The 19,556-nt window shown below is 41.0% G+C and overlaps 1 protein-coding gene across 2 annotated transcripts in view; it reads left to right on the top strand.

The window, feature by feature from the left end:
• The window catches only part of RNF141 (ring finger protein 141), a 259,994-nt gene extending 251,172 nt beyond the window's left edge, over window positions 1–8,822 (top strand). For both annotated transcript variants that reach the window (XM_086955955.1, XM_086955954.1), the window contains one exon: window positions 1,997–8,822. In XM_086955955.1, the coding sequence (XP_086812081.1) occupies window positions 1,997–2,147 (151 nt within the window). In that variant the 3' untranslated portion in view covers window positions 2,148–8,822. The remainder of the gene's footprint in view (window positions 1–1,996) is intronic.
• The last annotated feature ends 10,734 nt before the right edge of the window (window positions 8,823–19,556 follow it).

Consider the following 19,556-nt stretch of genomic DNA (forward strand, 5'->3'; position numbering starts at 1 on the left):
CTGTCTCATTTGACTAGCTCTGCACATAAATCATGAGAAATGTATCTCTGTGCCATTAAAGACTCTCCTCTACCTGGTAGCAGTCTTGGACATAGTGCACACAAAAGTGTTTCATCGGAGGAGAGACAATTATGTGTTGCAATCTGAAGACAAAAACCTATCTATTCGCAAAGCAAATAGCCTCTCTTTGAGGATCAATGGCATCGTGTATTATTCTGCTCCCAAATTAATGACTACATGAGACCTCTGAAACATTGTCTAGAATATCAATGGGATCAACTCTCAGGCAGAAGGGGGACAAAGTGATCCTAGCACCTCACACAAAACAATCACTCAGCTGGTGATGTCTCTGAGAAAATGTAAGAGTGTATGAATTTCCATCAAGATATTTCAACTCAAACTATCGTGACAGATGCTTCCCATTCGGGTTGGCGTATCACATGGACCACTTTCATATTCACTGCTTGTGGTCTCTGAGGGAACAATCTTATCATATCAACCCACAGGAGTTGAGAGCAGTGCACCAAGCTCTGGCATGTGTTCCTCTCTTCCTCATTGAAACAGACAATACAACAATCACGCATTATCTGACAAGCAGGGAGGGACAAGATCCAGACTACTGTCCCTCAAGACACACACAACCTGGAAATTGTTAATCTCCAGGAATCTCAGGATCACAGCTGTCCAGGTACCAGGAATCCAGACTTTACAAGCGTACACACTCAGCAGAGCCATTGAAGAGAATCACAAATGGGTATTAAGTGACGCCATTCTTCGAGACATAGACATCTTTTGCGACTGGTTTCCCTTAAATAGATGTTTTCGCAGACTGAGTAAATGAGAAATGCCAGTGCTTCCCCATGAGGTATTACCAGCCAGGCACAATGGGGAATACTTTATGGCTCGACTAGTCAGTCACATTTCTTTACACCTTTCCTACAGTAATACCTTTTTTCAAATCCCACATCTCCTGCAGAGAGATTACTCCATACTCTTAATGTTTGGAGGGTATGAACTTCCTTCTGAAAAAGACAAAACCTTTGAGAAAGTCAAAACAACTCTTTGTAAACTATGGCCCATTCTGAACAGTATTTGCTAGTTTGAAAAAATCCTTGTCTAGATGGATTGTCTCCAACAAAATCCTGTAATACCGGAAAGCAAACAAAGCCTTATCTAGGAAACCTAATGCTAAATTAGCTACTTACCATTATTTAGCAACATTCCAATTTCTGAGATTTGCAAAGCTGCAACTTGGAGATCTATTCAAGCCTTTGCAAGAGACTATTGTCTTGAGACGGATGCAAGAGCAGATGCCCAAGTAGGTCAATTCTCTCTAAGAAATCTATTCACATAAATCTACTGCTTCGTTTTTTCTTTTCCTCACTGGATAAGCTAGCTAATTTATGTACCTTCTGTAACAACTTTCATGGTGGATAGTATATATATTTTCACGAAGATTCATCACCGCCCTTCCTCCTTCAACTTTGATGTTTTTTTTCTATGATTAGTAAGATGCAAAGGTATACAAAATGTTCATGTACTCTATTTGTTAAAACTCTCTCGGTTCCTTTCCACATGCTTCAATGTAGTGCAGAAAGAAAACAAGAACTTACTCATTCTATGCCCCAGTTTTATCACATACAGAGTGGGTGGAGTTGCAGTTGATGCCACTTGGTGCCATCTGGCTATGCTGGAGAGCTGTTAAGGAATATGCAAGAAGATATAGTATGAACCAGCAATAATTTTCCTTGAAGGTAGGTAAACTTTTCTTTTAGTCTTTTCAGAGTCAAACATTGCTCAATGGCTAATTCCCACTTTACGTTAATAGGTGTGCTCATCTACAATATGTTTCAGTATAACACAAACTTTGTTACACAGCTCTTTACAACATGATTTTTTGGGTAGGTAAACCATACTTCCTTTATCTATAAGATAAGATAAAAGCATTGATATGCTTGTTTGCTTTATTCTTTTCTGATGGCCATTTTCTCTACAGGAGTGATCGGAATAGAAACTGCCCCATATGTCGCCTGCAGGTGACGTGTACCAACGATTCTTGGGTGGTTTCAGAGGCACCTACAGAGCAGGATGTGGCTAACTATATACTGAACCTGGCAGATGACGCTGGACAACCTCATAGACCATGACATTCCAATCTAGAGTATTTTGTTTCTCAGTTTTATGAACATTGTTTTTTGAGTTTCATAATGTCCTCATAATTATTTTTAGTTCTATCTGTAAATTGAATTGGATTTGTTTTTGATGTTGACTGTTCCTTTGTCACCGGTTTGAGTCTTCAGTATCTGAATTGACATGGAAACAAAATGGACGCAGTATGTGACTCTTGACTAGTTAATTAACAAAACATTTCAGAGAAACTATTTTTGGAGAAGTTTTGTATCTGTTAGTCCTATTTAAAGCATCTAAGACATGTTGTAAATACTCGTCACTGTGATGGTGGTGGTGCGGTTGATGTGTGTTCCTACTTGTGTGTGGGTTGGTAGTTTTCAGGGTATTTTTTGGTATGAAAAACAAAATATTTTAATTGTATTTAATATTTGTGTAAAAACCCTTTTCTTTTTTATGAGTCATGAGTTTTTCGTTTTAAAGCCACACCAGTTGGTTAATCATGGGAGCCAGTCAATATATAAATATATATATATATATATATATATATATATATATATATATATATATATATACACACATATATATATACACACATATATATATATATATATACACACACACTATTCACATTCACGAATAAGGGATGTGCATTTTGCACAGCGACTGGTTTGTGAATGGGAAGAGATTTGTGACTCAAATTTTATACTAACAGGTTGCATCTTAAATTGTCCCTCCACTTGGGTAAAAAAAATTATAAGCATAATGAATATTAATTAGGCAGTATGTAATTTTGACTAAGGGTGGGCATAAAATCCGTTTCGCGGGCGAATTTGCGGATTTTTCTCGATTTTGCGATCCGCGAATCTCGCGAAATCGCGGTAAAATCCGCGAATCAGCGGGGACGAATTTTCAGCCAAGCAAGTGTTACAGCAGCAGGTGCAAAAGTTGAACCTAATTTCTTTGTAACCTTTAACAAAAGGGTTACAAACAAATTAACTTCAATTTGGACACCTGCTGCTAATTGCTTCCTGGCGCCTCGTTGCCTACTTGCAACTATTCTCTGACCCTGCTCTGACCCTTGAAGCAGGGTCAGAGAATAGTTACAAGTAGGCAACGAGGCACCTGTCCAAGGAATTAAACCTCATCAGGAAGCACTTACAGATATAAAAAACAGGAAGAAGGGAGAGGATGGCAAATACACCCATTTTGAGATGTCAGGAGGGGTTAAACTAAAAGAGACCTTTACAGCACAATTTTCATATGCATTTTGCTAAAAATAAAAAGCTGTATGTTCTGTAGGGGCAACTCGGGAATCTAGCCCTCCAGAGATCCGGCCTCTCTTTCTTTCTCTTGTTCTCTCTCTCCCTCTCTCTTTCCCTCTCTTTCTCTCTCTTTTTCTCTATCTATCTATCTATCTATCTATCTCTCTCTCCCTCCCTCTCCCATAAACGACTGCATGGGTAACTTCGCTATGCAAGCGGCTCGCGAAGACGCAAAAAGCCCCGCGAACACGCAAAAAACCCTGCGAACACGCAAAAAACTGCGCGAACACGCAAAAAAACAAAAATCCGCACAAATTCGCGAATTTTGCGGATCGCGAATTCGCAAAATTCGCCCACCCCACTCATTCCATCCCCCACCCCGTGATTGGTTGCAAATTCAGGGACAGAGATTTGCTAGAGACAGCAGACCCCATCCTTGCATTTACGTTCCAAAATTGGAAAGGTGTATTATTTATTTATTTGTTTGTTTATTAAATCAGGAAGTATCCATTAAAACTGCAGGTGCAGCTTAAAATAAAAAATGAAAGTTTCTCTCTTGGGAAGGCCTTGAAGGGAATAGGCAGTGGTCCTGGGACACCTGCCTGCTGCTCCTGAAGCTGCCTACATGATTCTCAAAGTGAGGAGCTGTCTCATGGTTTTCCCTTTCTAATCAATTACCATTCCCAACTCGGGGATCGGTAACTGAACAGTTGTTTGTGACTGCACTCGCAGTCACAAATCACTGCTACATTTCATTTCGAATTGCAACTTGGAGGGGGCATCCCTTTCGTGTTCAGCTATTCAGTCAGTCAGTCAGTCAGTCAAAATTGGCTTTATTTCGATATAAAACATATCTTTAAAAGCAATACATAGATATTATAAAAAGATAAAAAGGGCCAATTCATAAAAATGCAATCGTACAAGATAGAAAACAAATGGTACCAATAAATTACATAAAATAGTCAGACATAGTGACTGAAAATTAAACAATATACATAAGCCTTTTTGATCTGATTAACCATGCCCAGCTTAAAAACTTCGCCAAACCACAGACAAATAGGGGCCGTGTATCAGATTTCAAAATTCGCAAGGCCTCACTATAGTGTCTGGTACCCAGCTCTTTACACAAAGGTTTGAGCCACCTATGGCGAGGAGCTTTATCGGCAGGGCATTCAAATAAAAAATGGGGGACCGCCTCAATCCTAGAAGTACAAAAAGAACAAAGTTTGGTGGTCTGTGCCGGGTTCTTCCAGCGGGAAGTCAGTTCACCCAAGGGAAGTACTCCTATTCTGAATTTAAAATATAGAGCTCTATCTCGAAGTTTTGATATAACATCAAGATAGGATTCACGCAGGGTTACCTCCTTTACTATTAAAAATTCTCTGGTTGATCTACACAGATTAGGATCAGTATTTCTCTTATTCATAACCCACTCCCAATAGGCTTTTTTTATTAATGCCTTGGTGGGTGCAGACATGGACTGCCAAGAATCTCCAAATCCCAACTCTCCAAGCAGATGCTTGACATCCCTCAACCATCCTATTTTAGACCAACAAGACATTGATAGGACCTCCTTCAGCCCTTCCGCATAACTAACGAGTTCAGGGACTCTCCACAAGCGGGCCCAAAGAAGGAGGGGTCATAATCTGGCCTGGTCTTTAATAGGGCGGCAACCCATGTCTAAGAGTAGGGGTAAGATGGGGGTGTTATACGGGAGACCCATTAAGTCCTTCAGGAACTTGTTCTCTGAGCAGGAAAGCTGGTCCACATTCTGGGCTCCCCAGATTTCTGCTCCATAGAGCGCTGCACTGACTCCTCTCGCCTTATAGATGTCCAATACCGGGGCGATAGGTTTGGAAGTCGATAATCGCTGTTCCTTGAGCAGGACCCCCACCACCCTTTTATGACTCAGTAACATCTTTTGGAGATGACAATTCCATCTCATGGTGTCAGAGAGGCGGATCTCCAAATAATCAAACTCCTTGACCCTTTCAAAGGACACCGTATTTAATACAGATGGCCGACCATGCTTTTTCGGGGGATTCAAGACCAAATATTTGGTCTTTTCAGTGTTAATTTTTAGTCCCTGAGACTCACAAAAGGATTGGAAGCTATCAAGGAGGCTCTGTAATCCTACCGGGGTTTTGGAAATCAGAAGGGTATCGTCTGCAAATAATAAAGTAGGTATCCTCCTGCCCGCCAGGGAAGGAGCATCTGCAGGATGTTTTAAAAGATGCTCCACCCCTCCGTTAACATACAATGAGAACATAGTGGGTGCAAGAACACATCCCTGGCGTACACCTCTATTTACTGTTGTACGAGCTGTCTTTTGGCCCTGTTTACCCCACCGCACCTGCTCAAAGTTCTCGGTGTGGCGCTTTATTAATAATGACAGTAAATACGGGGGCATTCCCAAATCAGACAGTACCCTCCATAAGCAACCACGGGGCACTAGGTCAAAGGCAGTCCGTAAATCGATAAAAGCAAGATACAGACTGCCTTTGCCTAGTACAACCACCTTCCAGTAGAGCAACAGCAGTCGAAAAGACTGCTCAATGGTCCCAGTGCCTGACCTAAAGCCAGCCTGAAAGTCAGAAATGATCCTGTTTTCCTCTACCCACTGAAGCACCCTTCCAAGAACCACCTTTCCTGCAACTTTCTGCGATGAGTCTATCAAACTTATCGGTCGGTAGTTTGCTGGATCGTCCTGACTCCCGTTCAGCTATTCATGATTCGGAACTGGTATTAAATGCCCTGTTACTAATTGGAAAGAGATTTTTTACTTGTGAAAAAGCTTGTTTACATTACAAAAAAGATACAATTTGCTTTTGTAGTTGCAAAACCTGTAATTGTGCAAATCGCAGGGATTGCAACTACAGAAGGACTTTGTACTTCTGGCTCGTAGTCCTGAGGTAAATACTGACCTCGCAAAACTTTGTTGTGGTATCTGGTCATAAAATTAGGGAAACATTACTCTAGAAAATATGAATGAAGCTATGTATTTTTCCCTTTAAATATGTTTCATCTGTTTAAAAAATGTGTTGTGTGATGACATTGTTGTTTAACTACCTGGAAACTTCATTTTGTAAATTTGAATTCACTGTGCTATCTTGTGGCCATTCCTTTGTTTTCGACATTCAAAGTCAGTCAAGGTTTGCCACGTTTCAGTTGGTCCTTCTCAACTATGAGAATTCAAAATCTGTTCCGTGCATAGGACATATTGACATTTCCTTTTATACTACTGTTTTTCAAATGTTACAATTAAAATTATGAATAAATGTACTTATTGTTATCATAATTTCAGTCAGAGCCATCATTTTAATCTACATGTGCCTCAGAAGCAGACATTTTCATAAGAAATGTGAGATTGCAAATGTTGCATGTTTTTAACACAATTAAACTTCTGAACCAAGTTAGAATTTAGTTAATTGAATGAGTTGTGCGCAGAAGAAGAAAAGACTTCCTATTGCTGAAGAAATTATTTTTAATGTTTAAAAAAAATCAACGGAGAATATTGAGGTACAAAGTTAATATGGGTATTAAAGTACTACATTCTTCAAGTACTCCTATTTAGAGGGCCTATTAGGATGGCGGGCGGATATAGTCGCGCTCACCATTGTACCGGATTGCGGGACCGCCCGCCGATGCTGCGGCGTTCCTGCCATGCACATTAGGATGTGCCCACCACACTGGCGGACGCATCCTCTGCCTTTTCCATTGCGGGTGGATTTGCTGGCTGCAGACCCGCCTGCAATGGAAAAGCACTGTGCACTGCACTACAATGCACTACATGGCAGGCACCACGTGGTGCCTGCCACATAGTGCATGGCAATGAGGGGGGGTACCATAGGTACCCACCATGTGAACCCCCCGCCCTCCTTCACCCTGGGGGCCCGCAAAGGGCCCCCAACGCAAGGACACGTTGCCGCCGTGGAAAGCCCATTGACCACCAGATTCCTAATATGGATGACGGTGTCTCTCAGACACCACCACCATATGCAGGCACTATATCCGCTGGTCGAAGAGTCGACCGGCGTAAAAGCAGCGTATGGTCTTCCCGTCTGCGGCAGACCCCCTGCCATCATAATATGGCGGGGATTCATTCTAGTGAAGATGGCGGGTGGTTCGCCCACGGCGGCCCGGCATGCTGTTCCGTTGGTAGTGTTGAACTAACTGTTTGTGAATGTTCTGTCCGTTATGCAAAATCGTTTTAGACCTGCATGTTCTTGGATGCTGATGTTAGTGAAGGGGCAAAGAAATATTAAAAATGTACAAAGTAAACATTCAACGCTGAGAACACAAGCAATACATTCTTTCAAACCTTCTTGTAGTGACAGAAAAAAGGGCACTCAGGTTTTCTGTCTGTGACCGCATTAAGTTTGTTGGATCTTGTTTTTTCAATTCTTAAGCTGCTATTCGTATTGAGCTCCTAATCTGAATTAGTTAATTGGAAAGAGATCACTACATTGTGTGTGTGTGATGCAATCAGGTGAGTTCTAGTCTTCGCTGATGAATAGTTAATTGCCCTATCCTGTTATTCTAGTATAAGTGAGCGAAGACTGTACACACATGAGAAGACAGAGGGAGGCAATGACAAAAATATATTAAAGGTTGTGGTGATATTCAAATATGGACAAAAGCAGAGGAAGGGTGCTCAAAGTATTTTTTGGCAGCATGACTTAAAATGATGGAGGACTGGCATAAACTCCTCCTTACAAGTGAAATGATGGTCTATATTCTGTACAAATATATATTTTTATTCTACAGTACTAGCTTGTAGTGATGTAGATATGCTAAATGTATGATTTGCAAAGCAAATGCATTGTGGGTACTCTATGTGGAAAAACACTCCGTTTGTGATGTAAATAGTAACGGTATTCAGATTTAACACATTGTTTATGTGAGTACAAACTATTTGAACATAGTTTGTAAGACTAAAGAACTACTTTGGATTTTTAATATGGATTATGTTTATGTATATGAATGTGAATTAGTCATTTGCTGCATAGTGTTATACTTAGTCAATTAACTGGATCACTAAATAGCATTTTTATAATTTATTTTTGTGCTTCCCCATTTGTAATTTGTTTTATTTTAAGACTGACAGAGAAACTCTGCACACATAAACAAGCATACTTCTGCATGTAGGTACAAATCCTGTGTCTAAGTTATTTTGTTTTTACTGTTTAAACTAAATCAGACAATGCAACTTTGTGTTCCTTTCTCAAAAAAGTGTTCTGGGTGAAAACATGTAGATTTATTTGGAACGCAAAAAACATACATGTGATGGAAGGAAAAATATAAGAAAAATATCAGAAGAACCGTGCAAGAATTTTTTGTTGCAAATTGAAATCTAACCACTTTGTGTACAACATGTTGCAAAATGAAAAGATCTGACCACTTTGTATAAAAAAGTTTGAACTTGAAAAATTGGTTTCTCGCTTTATTTCTGTAGTTTATTCAATCAATACATTTTAAAAATATTAAATTAAGAGATTTATTTTGGGAGAACTGTGTGTTTTTGAAACCACTGCCTTCTGAAAACTCAAACTCTTATCCTTAGAAAAGACAATCTAAGTTTCTTTGTTTTATAATTATCATCTATTGCGAAGTTATAAGAAGCATTCTCTAAAGTGACAACATACTAGCTGATAAAACTAGTTTTGTGCACTCTGTTCCTTCAATTTATTCAAATAGCTTTCATTGCTCAGGTAATGGGATAGGGGAAATGCCTAAGCAATAAACAATATTCACAGTAGCATGATGGCATGTCCTCCTTAGTCTGCTCCTAGTTCCTGTCCACCTGTGTTATTGCTCGGGCTCCAATGACCATTCTCTCCACCTAAGGAATCAAATTGATCATGCTTTGCATTTGCTTGAGAGATCCTCAGCAGAGCCATTTCCATTTGTAATGCTTCATGTTTGTTTTTTCTCCAGTCGTATGACTTTTTATTTGGTTTGCCCTTCTTATGCCTCAATAAGGAAATGATAAAGAATTTGATTACTATTGGGTCCTGAATTTTTCAGGTGCTCTTTAAATGGTACATGTTCACTAGTTTCAACTGGATCACATTTCCCTATGTAGTTATTTATTTGTACATTTATAGTGCTCTTGAACAAAAGGTATCTGTATGCTGTACATAACAGAGAAGTTAACATAATTAAACAGTATAAACTACAACTCAAAATTCACTCCAAGGCGAACAAACACAAATAGCAGAAGAATAAGACATACAGAAAAACACAAAAGAACCTCTAGAGCTGGAACATAATTGAAGGGTAACAGGAAAGGGTCAACAGAGCAAAATGGTGAGGTGATATAGAAGTGAGAGTTATAGAAGGGTGCAGTTTGAGCTGAATGTGAAAGCAATGTGGGTGGAATATGCTGCACAAGGACATTTAGTGGATGAAAAATCCCAACAGGAGGAAAAAAAAGAACCAATACATTTAAAGCCCAATTTAGACAAATGTGTTTTGTAGCTATGTTTTGCAAGCCATGATAGTCTTGTGACATCGCCAGATCAAATTGACATAAAGAAGGTGCTGCTCTGGAGAAGGATTAAGTTGCAGCTTCATGAATTGTAAATGCTTTGGTTTTCAAAGTCTGTATAAACTCCTTAGAGGCCTTTCTTCCCTAGACAGTTTTAATGATGAACGAAGATAATCTAGTTGTTGTAGTCAAAATGATTTAAAGGTGATGCCGGCTAGCTTGAACATTATTGTGGCTTCCACATTGTTGGATCTTTCCTAGAGTCACATGCTTGAATATTTCCGTCAACAAGCTGGGAGTCCCACTTTCACATGACAAGCAGTCTAATGTTAAACCTATACAAGTACGCCCTACACATTCTCAGTTGAGTAACCTGCTCACCTCAGTTGAAAATATTAGAACTTCACCCAAACTGGTGCAAACACATTGAAGACCACACTCTCCAGAGTCCAGCATCCTTCAGATTTCTTCTGCATTTTATCTGCGAAGGAAGTACTTTTGAGCTCTACTGAGATATTCGCAGGTAAGTCCATTTATGCTTGAATTTTCGATTTCCTACTTTAATTCAGCTCAGCAGCAGACCTATTAGTGGAGATTTGAAGGAGAGGGAAGAAAGGCTACTTCTATGGCTACAGAAGTCCAAGGCCCAAGTCTTCACTGCACCAGATAGCTCCTCAAAATAACTAGATAAAAAGCATTCAAAGAAAATGAATCAATTCATGAGGCAAAAAAGGCACATTATCAGTCGACATCAACAACTTTACAACAGTTTTCCTATATGATATCTTACTCATTTTCCTCAGATAGAGAAAAAAAACTTCCCCTCTAAGCCTTTCTGTCACCAGTAGTGAAGAAGTCGAAAAAGATCTCATCAACAACATAGTCAATAGCTAAACCAGTGATGCCAAAGATACCTCAAAATACCAAAATTATCTACAAAGATACCTTTTATGACTATACTGTTGTTGAGACCGATACCCTTGATAACTCCAGTTGCACTTTATCGTGCACAGGCAAGACACCTTCAAACAAGTCTTTGTCAACAGCAAATCCTCCGTTGATTTTGCTGTTGATAATGTCAAAGACTGCAACAGCAATCCAGCTGTCAGCAACTAGATCCACATATACAAGTTTTTTGTCAATGACAAAGTTAGTGTTGAATTTACAGAGCACTGTAATTTCAGGGACTGGAGTCCCATCACAGCTTCTCTCAGCACATGTATCATTGGAAAAAATGAGGGTGTTAGTTTAGGTAGGTAAGTATTCACCTCAAGTAATAATCACAATCCTTGCCAGGGTGAATCCTTAAAGTCAGTATATTAGCCTGCGCTTAACCCCCTGGTGGTAATATCACAGGGCTTAACTTAGGGCAATGTGTTAAGTATTTTTGCAGTACTAAAAGAGTAGTAAAGTCAAATGCCAAACAATAAGAAATCCCAAAATTAATTACAAAAGTGTAATAAACAAAATGACAAAAATCTAGTAATGGAGATCCGGAGTTATACATTTTTAAGGTTTTAAGTGGAAATAGAGCCAAGAAGCACAAAGTACCAATAATAGTCAATGATCGTGGTAGAACAGGACCTAGACGCAATTTGATGCTGACTGCAATGGAATTGGTCAGAGTTTACCTTCTGATTTTAGTCATCCAATCCACCACAGGCATAACTTATAAGGGCCCCAAGACCTAAGTGGGGCCTCCTAGAGATCTACAGGGTGGCAGGCAGAGGCCAACAGAAAGGTCCTCTAAAGGTCCAGTTGCCTATAGTTAGGTGCAGGTAAAGGCCTCTTATAGCTTGTTTGTCCCAGTAGCATTATCAGAAGGTCAGCCTACTGACACTTGAAGTCCACTTCTTTGTCCTAGGTACAATAGGGAGAACAGGTCCAGTCTTCTAGGCTCTTCAGTCCAGGTCCAGTCTTCTAGGCAGGTACAGTCCCCTTGTAATCTTTCACAGTTCCAGTATTGTTCTGAGGTAGGTGCTTGGATGTGCCACATTTATGCCTGGCACAAACTTGTGATGGGAATGACCTCTGAGGGTGCCCTAGCCAATGGGGTAAAGCTTTTCGATGCTAACACTACCCACTTTGGGCATTTTCAAAATGGCCAAAGTCTTCGGCCACATGACACATGAGCTCTGAGAGCTAGATTTGTGATTGTGGGGAGGTGGGGTAGTGGGGTAGTGTACTATAGCAATCCTAGTGTCCTCCCACATCTGACACTAAAAAACAGTTTTAGGCAGTCCCTGTATCCCAACAAACTCAGAGACATTAACACAATCCTGGTTACACGTATAGAATCAAAAGTGAATACACTTGTGTACAATGATGTAGTCGACACCGGTGTTTTCTTAAGGGATGTTTTATGCAAAGAAGTTCATGTGAAAATCAACGCAGTGGGCCTCTTTTTGACATTACTTTGTAAAAGCCTGTTTGACAGGTCTGCTTGGTCCACACACACGTGGAGCGCTTTTTTAAGGAGGGAAACAAGATGTCCTAACAAGTTTTGTGTTTGCACTGACAGGTTGCTGATAAACAGATTTTGTTTTACCAGATGTCTGTCTCTGAGTTTATTCTGCATAGGGTTTTAGGGTAGCAGGAGAGTGCCGCTCATACAGGTAACCTTGTCGAGTGTGGACAAAAGGAGAACGAAAGCATATGGTGCTGCCAGTTCAGAGGTAGACCCAAAACCCCTGAACAAGAGAAGAGCTAGAAGCCCTTCCCTAAACAAACAATAACACAATCAAGGGTACACGTATAGAATCAAAAGTTAATACACTTGTGTACAATGATGTAGTCGACACCGATGTCTTCTCAAGGGATGTTTTATGCAAAGATGTTCATGTGAAAAACAACACCAGCCGACACGTGTTTCGTCAACAGGTCAATACCTGTGACTCTTCAGGGCTTTAGAGCGAGCGGTGCGAGTATTCAAAGACCGGTGATAATTCCAACCCGGCTAGCGGGTTATCGGAAGCAGAGTGTGGCCGTCTGGTAATAGGGTAAAGGGAGGAATACGGGCTGGTTCGTCCGTAGTGGAGCGGAGCCTGGCGGTTCAAGGTCCACGTCGTTGCTCTGTCGGACAGACTCCTTCGGCGAGAGACGAGCAATGACGTGGACCCTGAACCGCCAGGCTCCACTTCACTAAGTGGCTTAATCTGTAGAACAATTTCTTGTGATTCACTGTTGAGCTGAGTAAAGAGAGAATTTCCTTTTGCGACCTTTCCATCTATGCAACCCCTACAGGTCTACAAAGCGAACTGTTTCGGAAATCAATGGCGAGAAATTCACTCTTGCTATATGAAAGTCAGCATTTGAAGGCCCTTCGGGACAACTTGCCCTATGGGCAGTTTCTCTGGGTCCGGCGAAATTGCTCTACACCAGAGACCTTTTCCAAACATGCTACCAATCTAGCTAATCAACTTATAGCTAGACATTATCCGAAGACTCTGGTGAAACGCTCACTTAAACGAGCCACTAACAGTCATCGGGAAGCCCTACTGGAGCCCCCGATTGAAAAACAACCTCTGATCCATCTCACTTTTGTTAGTACTTTTAACACCACATCAAATTGCATACTACGCGTTGTTAAACGACACTGGCGCATTTTGAACTGCAGTAACGACAAAATAGAAGTTCCCTTGTTCGCGTTTAAGCGTTCAAAAAACCTGCGGGACCATCTGATACATACTCGGCCAAAAGAAACTCCTCGTAGAAATATTGCCACTCTGGGATTTACCAGCAGTGGTCGGGCATCACCCCTGCGGTAATTGCTCTTTCTGCCCACAGACCTCTAACACCTTACACATTGATATAGGTACGAACGTACCGTGGGAACTGAAACAGTTCTCGAATTGTAACAGCACCCATGTCATTTACCAGCTGACATGTCCCTGCAACGAAAGATACATTGGCATGACCACACGAAAGGTTCGCACACGCATGCTCGAACATAAGAGCTCCTTCAGGTGTAAAAAGAGTATTTCTAAACTCACTAAACATTACATTGAACAAAATCACAGTGAGTCAGACTTCAAATGGGTAGTATTAGAAAAACCTTTCATACCCTCTCATATTGGGGATGTAGCCAAATTTCTGTTCACCAAAGAGCAAAAATGGATATATAAGTTGTCCAGTGACAGTCATGGTTTAAACGATGAGATACCCTGGACTAGCCTGTGATATATATCCACATAGAAGTTTGGTTAGACTCTGAAAACTTTGCAACATCTAAAGAAAGGGTAGCGCATCTCTGAATACATACTAAATCGCCTTTCTTTTGGATACACATCAGTCTCTTGGTTTTAGCATTTGAACTGACTTTAGGGATTCATTACCGCCCTCTTCTCTTTCACCTCTATAGCTTTTTGCAGTAGAAGTGGAAGAGGCTCATCAATAACTTTTATTAGCGTCAGTTACTTGTCTTTTCTTGCGTCAAATGAGATGCTCTGCGGTGCGTGCATGCACTTTTTCTACTTTGAGTGACGAGCGACAGTGTGGCCCCTAGACGGATACTACATATGGGCTTTCATTGTAATTAATAAACTTGGTTTAATTTTGCTGGACCATATTGTGGGTTTTTCTACACCTATCAAGAATTCTAGATAATATTTGCGAGACCTGTGCTGGAATTTTCAAAGATCCAGAACCCGGAAAATGATGTACTTCAAATCATGCCTTGGTCATGAGGAATCAATGACACTATTAAATAATTGTTTTCGGAGAAATATGACGTTCCCCTCATCGTTGGTTATCTCTTTCTTCGAGAACTACAAAATGGCGATGGCCTACGTCATTTCGTAGTTCTGATAGCCTAGCGTTATGATGCTCGGCACAACTACGCGTTCAGTAATCATTATGGAGTGACTCTCTACAACTTTCTAATCCACTGGGCCTGCGTATACGCTCATCAAATTAATGATTTGAAAGAACTCTGTTATTTGCCAACTGCGAATGTGGAGTTTTCGACCAAGATTTTTCGTTTTCGGGCTTTGGACTACCAAATGTTGCATACTGACGCAACACAACTATGTACTTTGAACACACGAGTGGCTTTGCTACCAAAGAACAGTATTCTGAAGGTAATAAGATGCTGAACCACGTTTTTTGTTCATTTGTTCTGCCTAGATATAGAACTGCAGAGCATGGGCGAGTGATCTCGTTCTGTAGTTCTTGAATATTGCGAGATTTATGCTTGCAATACAACTTGGATGGCCCTCTAGCCTAAAAGGCAAGTGATTAGTCAATTTCTAGGAGGGTACTTTGAATAGGTTATTGGAAGCTGACAATTGGTGCTTCTGTTCTATTGGCATCAGCCATTGGCCATTACTGTTTAGAGACATGATTGGTCCAGTTGTTAAAGCAGCCACTATTTGAGCACGGCCAACTGTCCAGTCGTTGCCTCCCCCTGACTCAGGATCCGCCAGAGGCAACAACGGACAGGTAAGCTAGGTGTTTTTCTGCTTTTTTCAACAACTTTTTTCAAAGAACTTCTTTTAAAATTCTTTCTAAACTGTTTCTCTAGTTCTACTAGATGTGAGCCCCTACAGTTGGGACTTAGTTTCTGTCTATAAAATTCAGACTAAGAGATGTTACAAAGGTTACTTACAGCTATACCCCTGTAACCTGGCTTGAGGATTACCCTCTAGCATTTTCATCTCTTTGGCAATTTGGCAACTTTGTTGCTCCCTCGGTGAGCCTTTTTTTGCACTGATGGGGGTTATTGGGGACTTAAGGATGTGAGGGAATTATTTTAGTGGCTACTCCGCTAAGCTATGAGGGACAACACTGATTGGTCCAAGGTTTATGCTGAGCCACTTTTTCTTCCTCATACCTTTAGAGCGGGACCTCCTAAATTCATGAGCCTGGTCCAGGAGAGGTGAGGTCTAGTCTCCGGTCGACCCAGGTGAGTGAAAATGTATTAATTCTTCCCTAAATATTGGTGTATAGCATTCAACTCTCACACAGCATTTCTCATATGGTCTTTTGTTGTTCCAGGTCTGAGACATTTCGGATTGACACGGAGAAAAGAATAATTAATTTCCTGTCAAATATATCCTTTTTGTATATTTTAATCACTACTCTTTTGGATTACACTTGCAGAAGCATTAAAAATTAAAGAACAGAGGCCCTGAAGAAAGCCTGGGTACTGCCCTGAAGGCTGAAACATGTTGGCCCCTAGACAGTTATTTGTTTGAAACTGTATTTTCATGCACTGTTCCTGGTTTTAATTAGGAAGAGGCCAATTTCCATTAAAGTTTCCCTTTTGTCCTCTATCCTATTTTAACTCACCACTCCAATACATTTTTTTGGTTTTGCACTGCACCGGTTCCCATCATACATTATTATCTACATGGTCCTGAAGTGATTGTGGGTCAGAACCCAACTCCGACCGGTGGTTGGTAGAAACGTCTCAATGATCTAGAGACACACCATCCCCGAAGGGTGACCAGATGATAGTATTGATCAGAACAAGACTTTGATGGGAATCCTATGTTTATTTACTAGTTTCACCCTCAATCACTATTTGGTTCTGTGTGTATTGTTTGAATGCCTAAATTAGTAGCTGGTTAGCTCTGGTACTCAATAGACTTGAAAGCTATCATTACCCTTTAATAGAGGTTTCCTTTTTTTTTCCTCTTCTTAAGACCCCTAGGTTTTCTTGTAGCAAACATTAAACAAGCATTTGCAATGCAATAGGTCTCGCATTATTTAAGTTTGAGCTATTAGCATTGTAAATGGCAATTGTTTTTTGCTTTGTGCTATAGTTATTTTTTTACATAAAAAGCTACATATAAAATATGTTTTGTTAAAGTTATTTATGCAGTATCTAAATTTTGTTTGCATAAAAGAGTACAATAATATCTTAGTAAAAAAGTCAAATCAAATCAAATCATTTATTTGTTTCGAAGGTTAAAAACCATCATGAAAATACATAATCATCATAATACATAATCACAAGAAGGAACATTCTGATCAACATGACAATTGTTAAAAAGAAGACAGAGAAAAAGACATCCGGTTAAAAAAGAAAAGAAAAAAGGAAGGATTTTTTGTGACAGATAAAAACCTGTGAGCAAATGTGATCCAGGACCCCCTATAACATTTCAGATACCTCCCTAACCCACCAATTCATCATCCCCTTGTGTTTCTCAGTTTAAAAACAGTTTTAAGGAAACTTATAACAGCAAATAGGGTTCGCGTTTCAGTGGCTCTTTGCAGGAACAATAAGGCAGCTTTAGCATGGATAATATTTGAGTCCTTCAAAGCGCCCACCAGAAATCTTTGGCGCGGTGTTTTATAAAAAGGACACAGTAAAACAAAGTGAAGGGTGTCCTGCGGAGACCTATTGTCGCAGCCGCAGGCACCCTTCTGCTCAATTGTTTGTGTAAAACCTGATGGATAAGCTAAAATATGGTGCAACAAATTGAGCCTAAAACGAGTCATTAAAAACCTCTCGTGCTGACTGTACATTAAAAAGAGGTACGGTTCCATGCCAACTTGATTAGAGACCAGGGAGTGGGCAACTGCCGAGGATTTAGTTAAATCCAACTCCCTCCTCCTGCCATTAAATTTATCCAACAATAGGCTTTGTACGGAATGTCTAGCGTATATATCCACCCTGGTAGGGTCCAAGAATAGCATTTGTTCATCAATATCCCCCAGAGTATCTTTGACGTATTTCAGCCATGGGATTTGAAGGTGTTTCTCTTTCAGCAAGCAATCCTGGATGATCTGTCTGGATAATTCTGCCTTGGGATTTGTCCATATTTTGAGCCAGGCCATTATAGGTCTCAGTCTAATAATATCAGCAATATATGTGGTTCCCAGCTCCTCGTGAGTAATTGCTGCAGTGGTGCTCAGCGGGAGTTTTAGTAGTTTTTTTTTAAATTTATCTTCCTCACTTTGAATTAATTTTGCATCTCTGCAGCCCCACACTTCTGCTCCGTAAGTGGTCTTTGAGATACTCACTGATCTGTACAAAGTCATCACTTGTTCTGGGGACCAACGACCCATTCGACGTGCAAAGTTCAGTATGGCCCCATTAGCTGAGACTAGTCTCCTCGCCCTCTCCTCGATCAAAGGGGCGAAGTTTAACTTCTCGTCAAATAAAAGGCCCAGATATGGGAATGTTTTAACAGTGTTCAGGACATGATTCCCCAGTTTGAATACAAATTTCTTTTGAGGTTTCTTCCCCGCTATCATGACAAATGATTTTGTCATATTGACAGAGAGGTCCAATTTCCTCATGAAATCCGAGAAACCCTTGGTTAACAGTTGCAGACCAACCGCCGTTCGGGCTAGGAGAACCGCGTCATCGGCGTACAAAAGTACTGGCAGATGACGCGTGCCTACCTTAGGGCAGTCGGTTCCCAATGCTATGAGGTCATTCTCCAGGCCATTTATATAGAGGGAGAACAGGAATGGCGCCAGGATACACCCCTGCCTCACCCCGCCCGAGCACAGGAAGGGATCAGTACTCACCCCCCCCGCACTGTAGCGGACCTTGGCCGTGGTGTTCCAGTGTAGCTCCCTTAAGATGTTAACGAGATCCGGGTCAATGCCTAGGTTTGACATGAGTGTCCAGAGTTTGGCTCGGTTAACATTATCGAAAGCGGCTGCTAAGTCCATAAACCCCATGTAAATGGTGCCATCCGATGCCTTGGTGTACTTAGCGGAGAGCAAGTATAGGTTGAGGCATTGGTCGGTGGTTGACCTGCCTGTTCTGAACCCATACTGGGTGTCCACCAGGGTGTTATTGGTGTCAGTCCAATCTAGTAAACGGTTGAGAAGTGCCCTCCCTAGTACCTTGGCGGAAACGTCAATGAGCGAGATTGGACGGTAACACTGCGGGCTGTCCCTACAGCCTTTTTTGTAAATCGGGACAATCACCGCAGTGGACCATGATCTCGGCAGACCCGTTTTAATTGCTGCATTCAATACCCTTGTTACCATTGGGGCCCATAGGTCAGTGTTACTCAGGAAAAGATCAGGGGGGGTCCCGTCCGGGCCCGGAGCTTTATTTCGCGTTAGACCCAAGATTGCTTTGAGTACTTCATCCAAGGATAGTTCTAGTTTGTCTGCCCTTGGTCCCCTCCATATTCCATCACCAGTGTCTATCTCCTGTTGATTGTACAGGGATTTAAAGTGCGCAATCCACTGTTCTGGTAAGATGTTAGAGCTGATGACTGGGGAGTTTGAATCACGAAAGCATGGTCTATTTATGATTTTCCAGAACTGGGCATAGTCTTTGTTCTCGCCAGCCTCCCTTAGGTCTGCCCAAACTTCTTTTTGAAGAGTCCCTTTCCTGATCTTTACCTGGGTTTTATAGTTTTTTCTGCAGCGAGTGATTTCAACCTTGTCTCTTGGGGTTTTTTTCAGGCTCAGTTTTAAATCTCTTAGCGCTTTAGAGCAGATAGAGTCAAACCATCTTGGCGTGGATAGCTGCATTGCTGGTTTCTTGGTTGTCAGGAGTCTCTCAATTATTTTGGTCAGGTTCTCAAATGCCTCTACTACTCCTTTGTCCTCTGTTGTATGTTCTAAACAGGTCTCTATATGGGCTTTCCCTTCATCCACTAGCTTGACATAAAATTCCTGGGGATTGATTACTGTCCACCTTAAGCGTCTCCCTTGGGCAATAGGTTGAATTTCTGATTGGTGAATCAACCCTGGATCTT

The sequence above is a fragment of the Lissotriton vulgaris genome, chromosome 2_1, assembly GCF_964263255.1.
Source record: "Lissotriton vulgaris chromosome 2_1, aLisVul1.2, whole genome shotgun sequence".
Classification (NCBI taxonomy): domain Eukaryota; kingdom Metazoa; phylum Chordata; class Amphibia; order Caudata; family Salamandridae; genus Lissotriton; species Lissotriton vulgaris.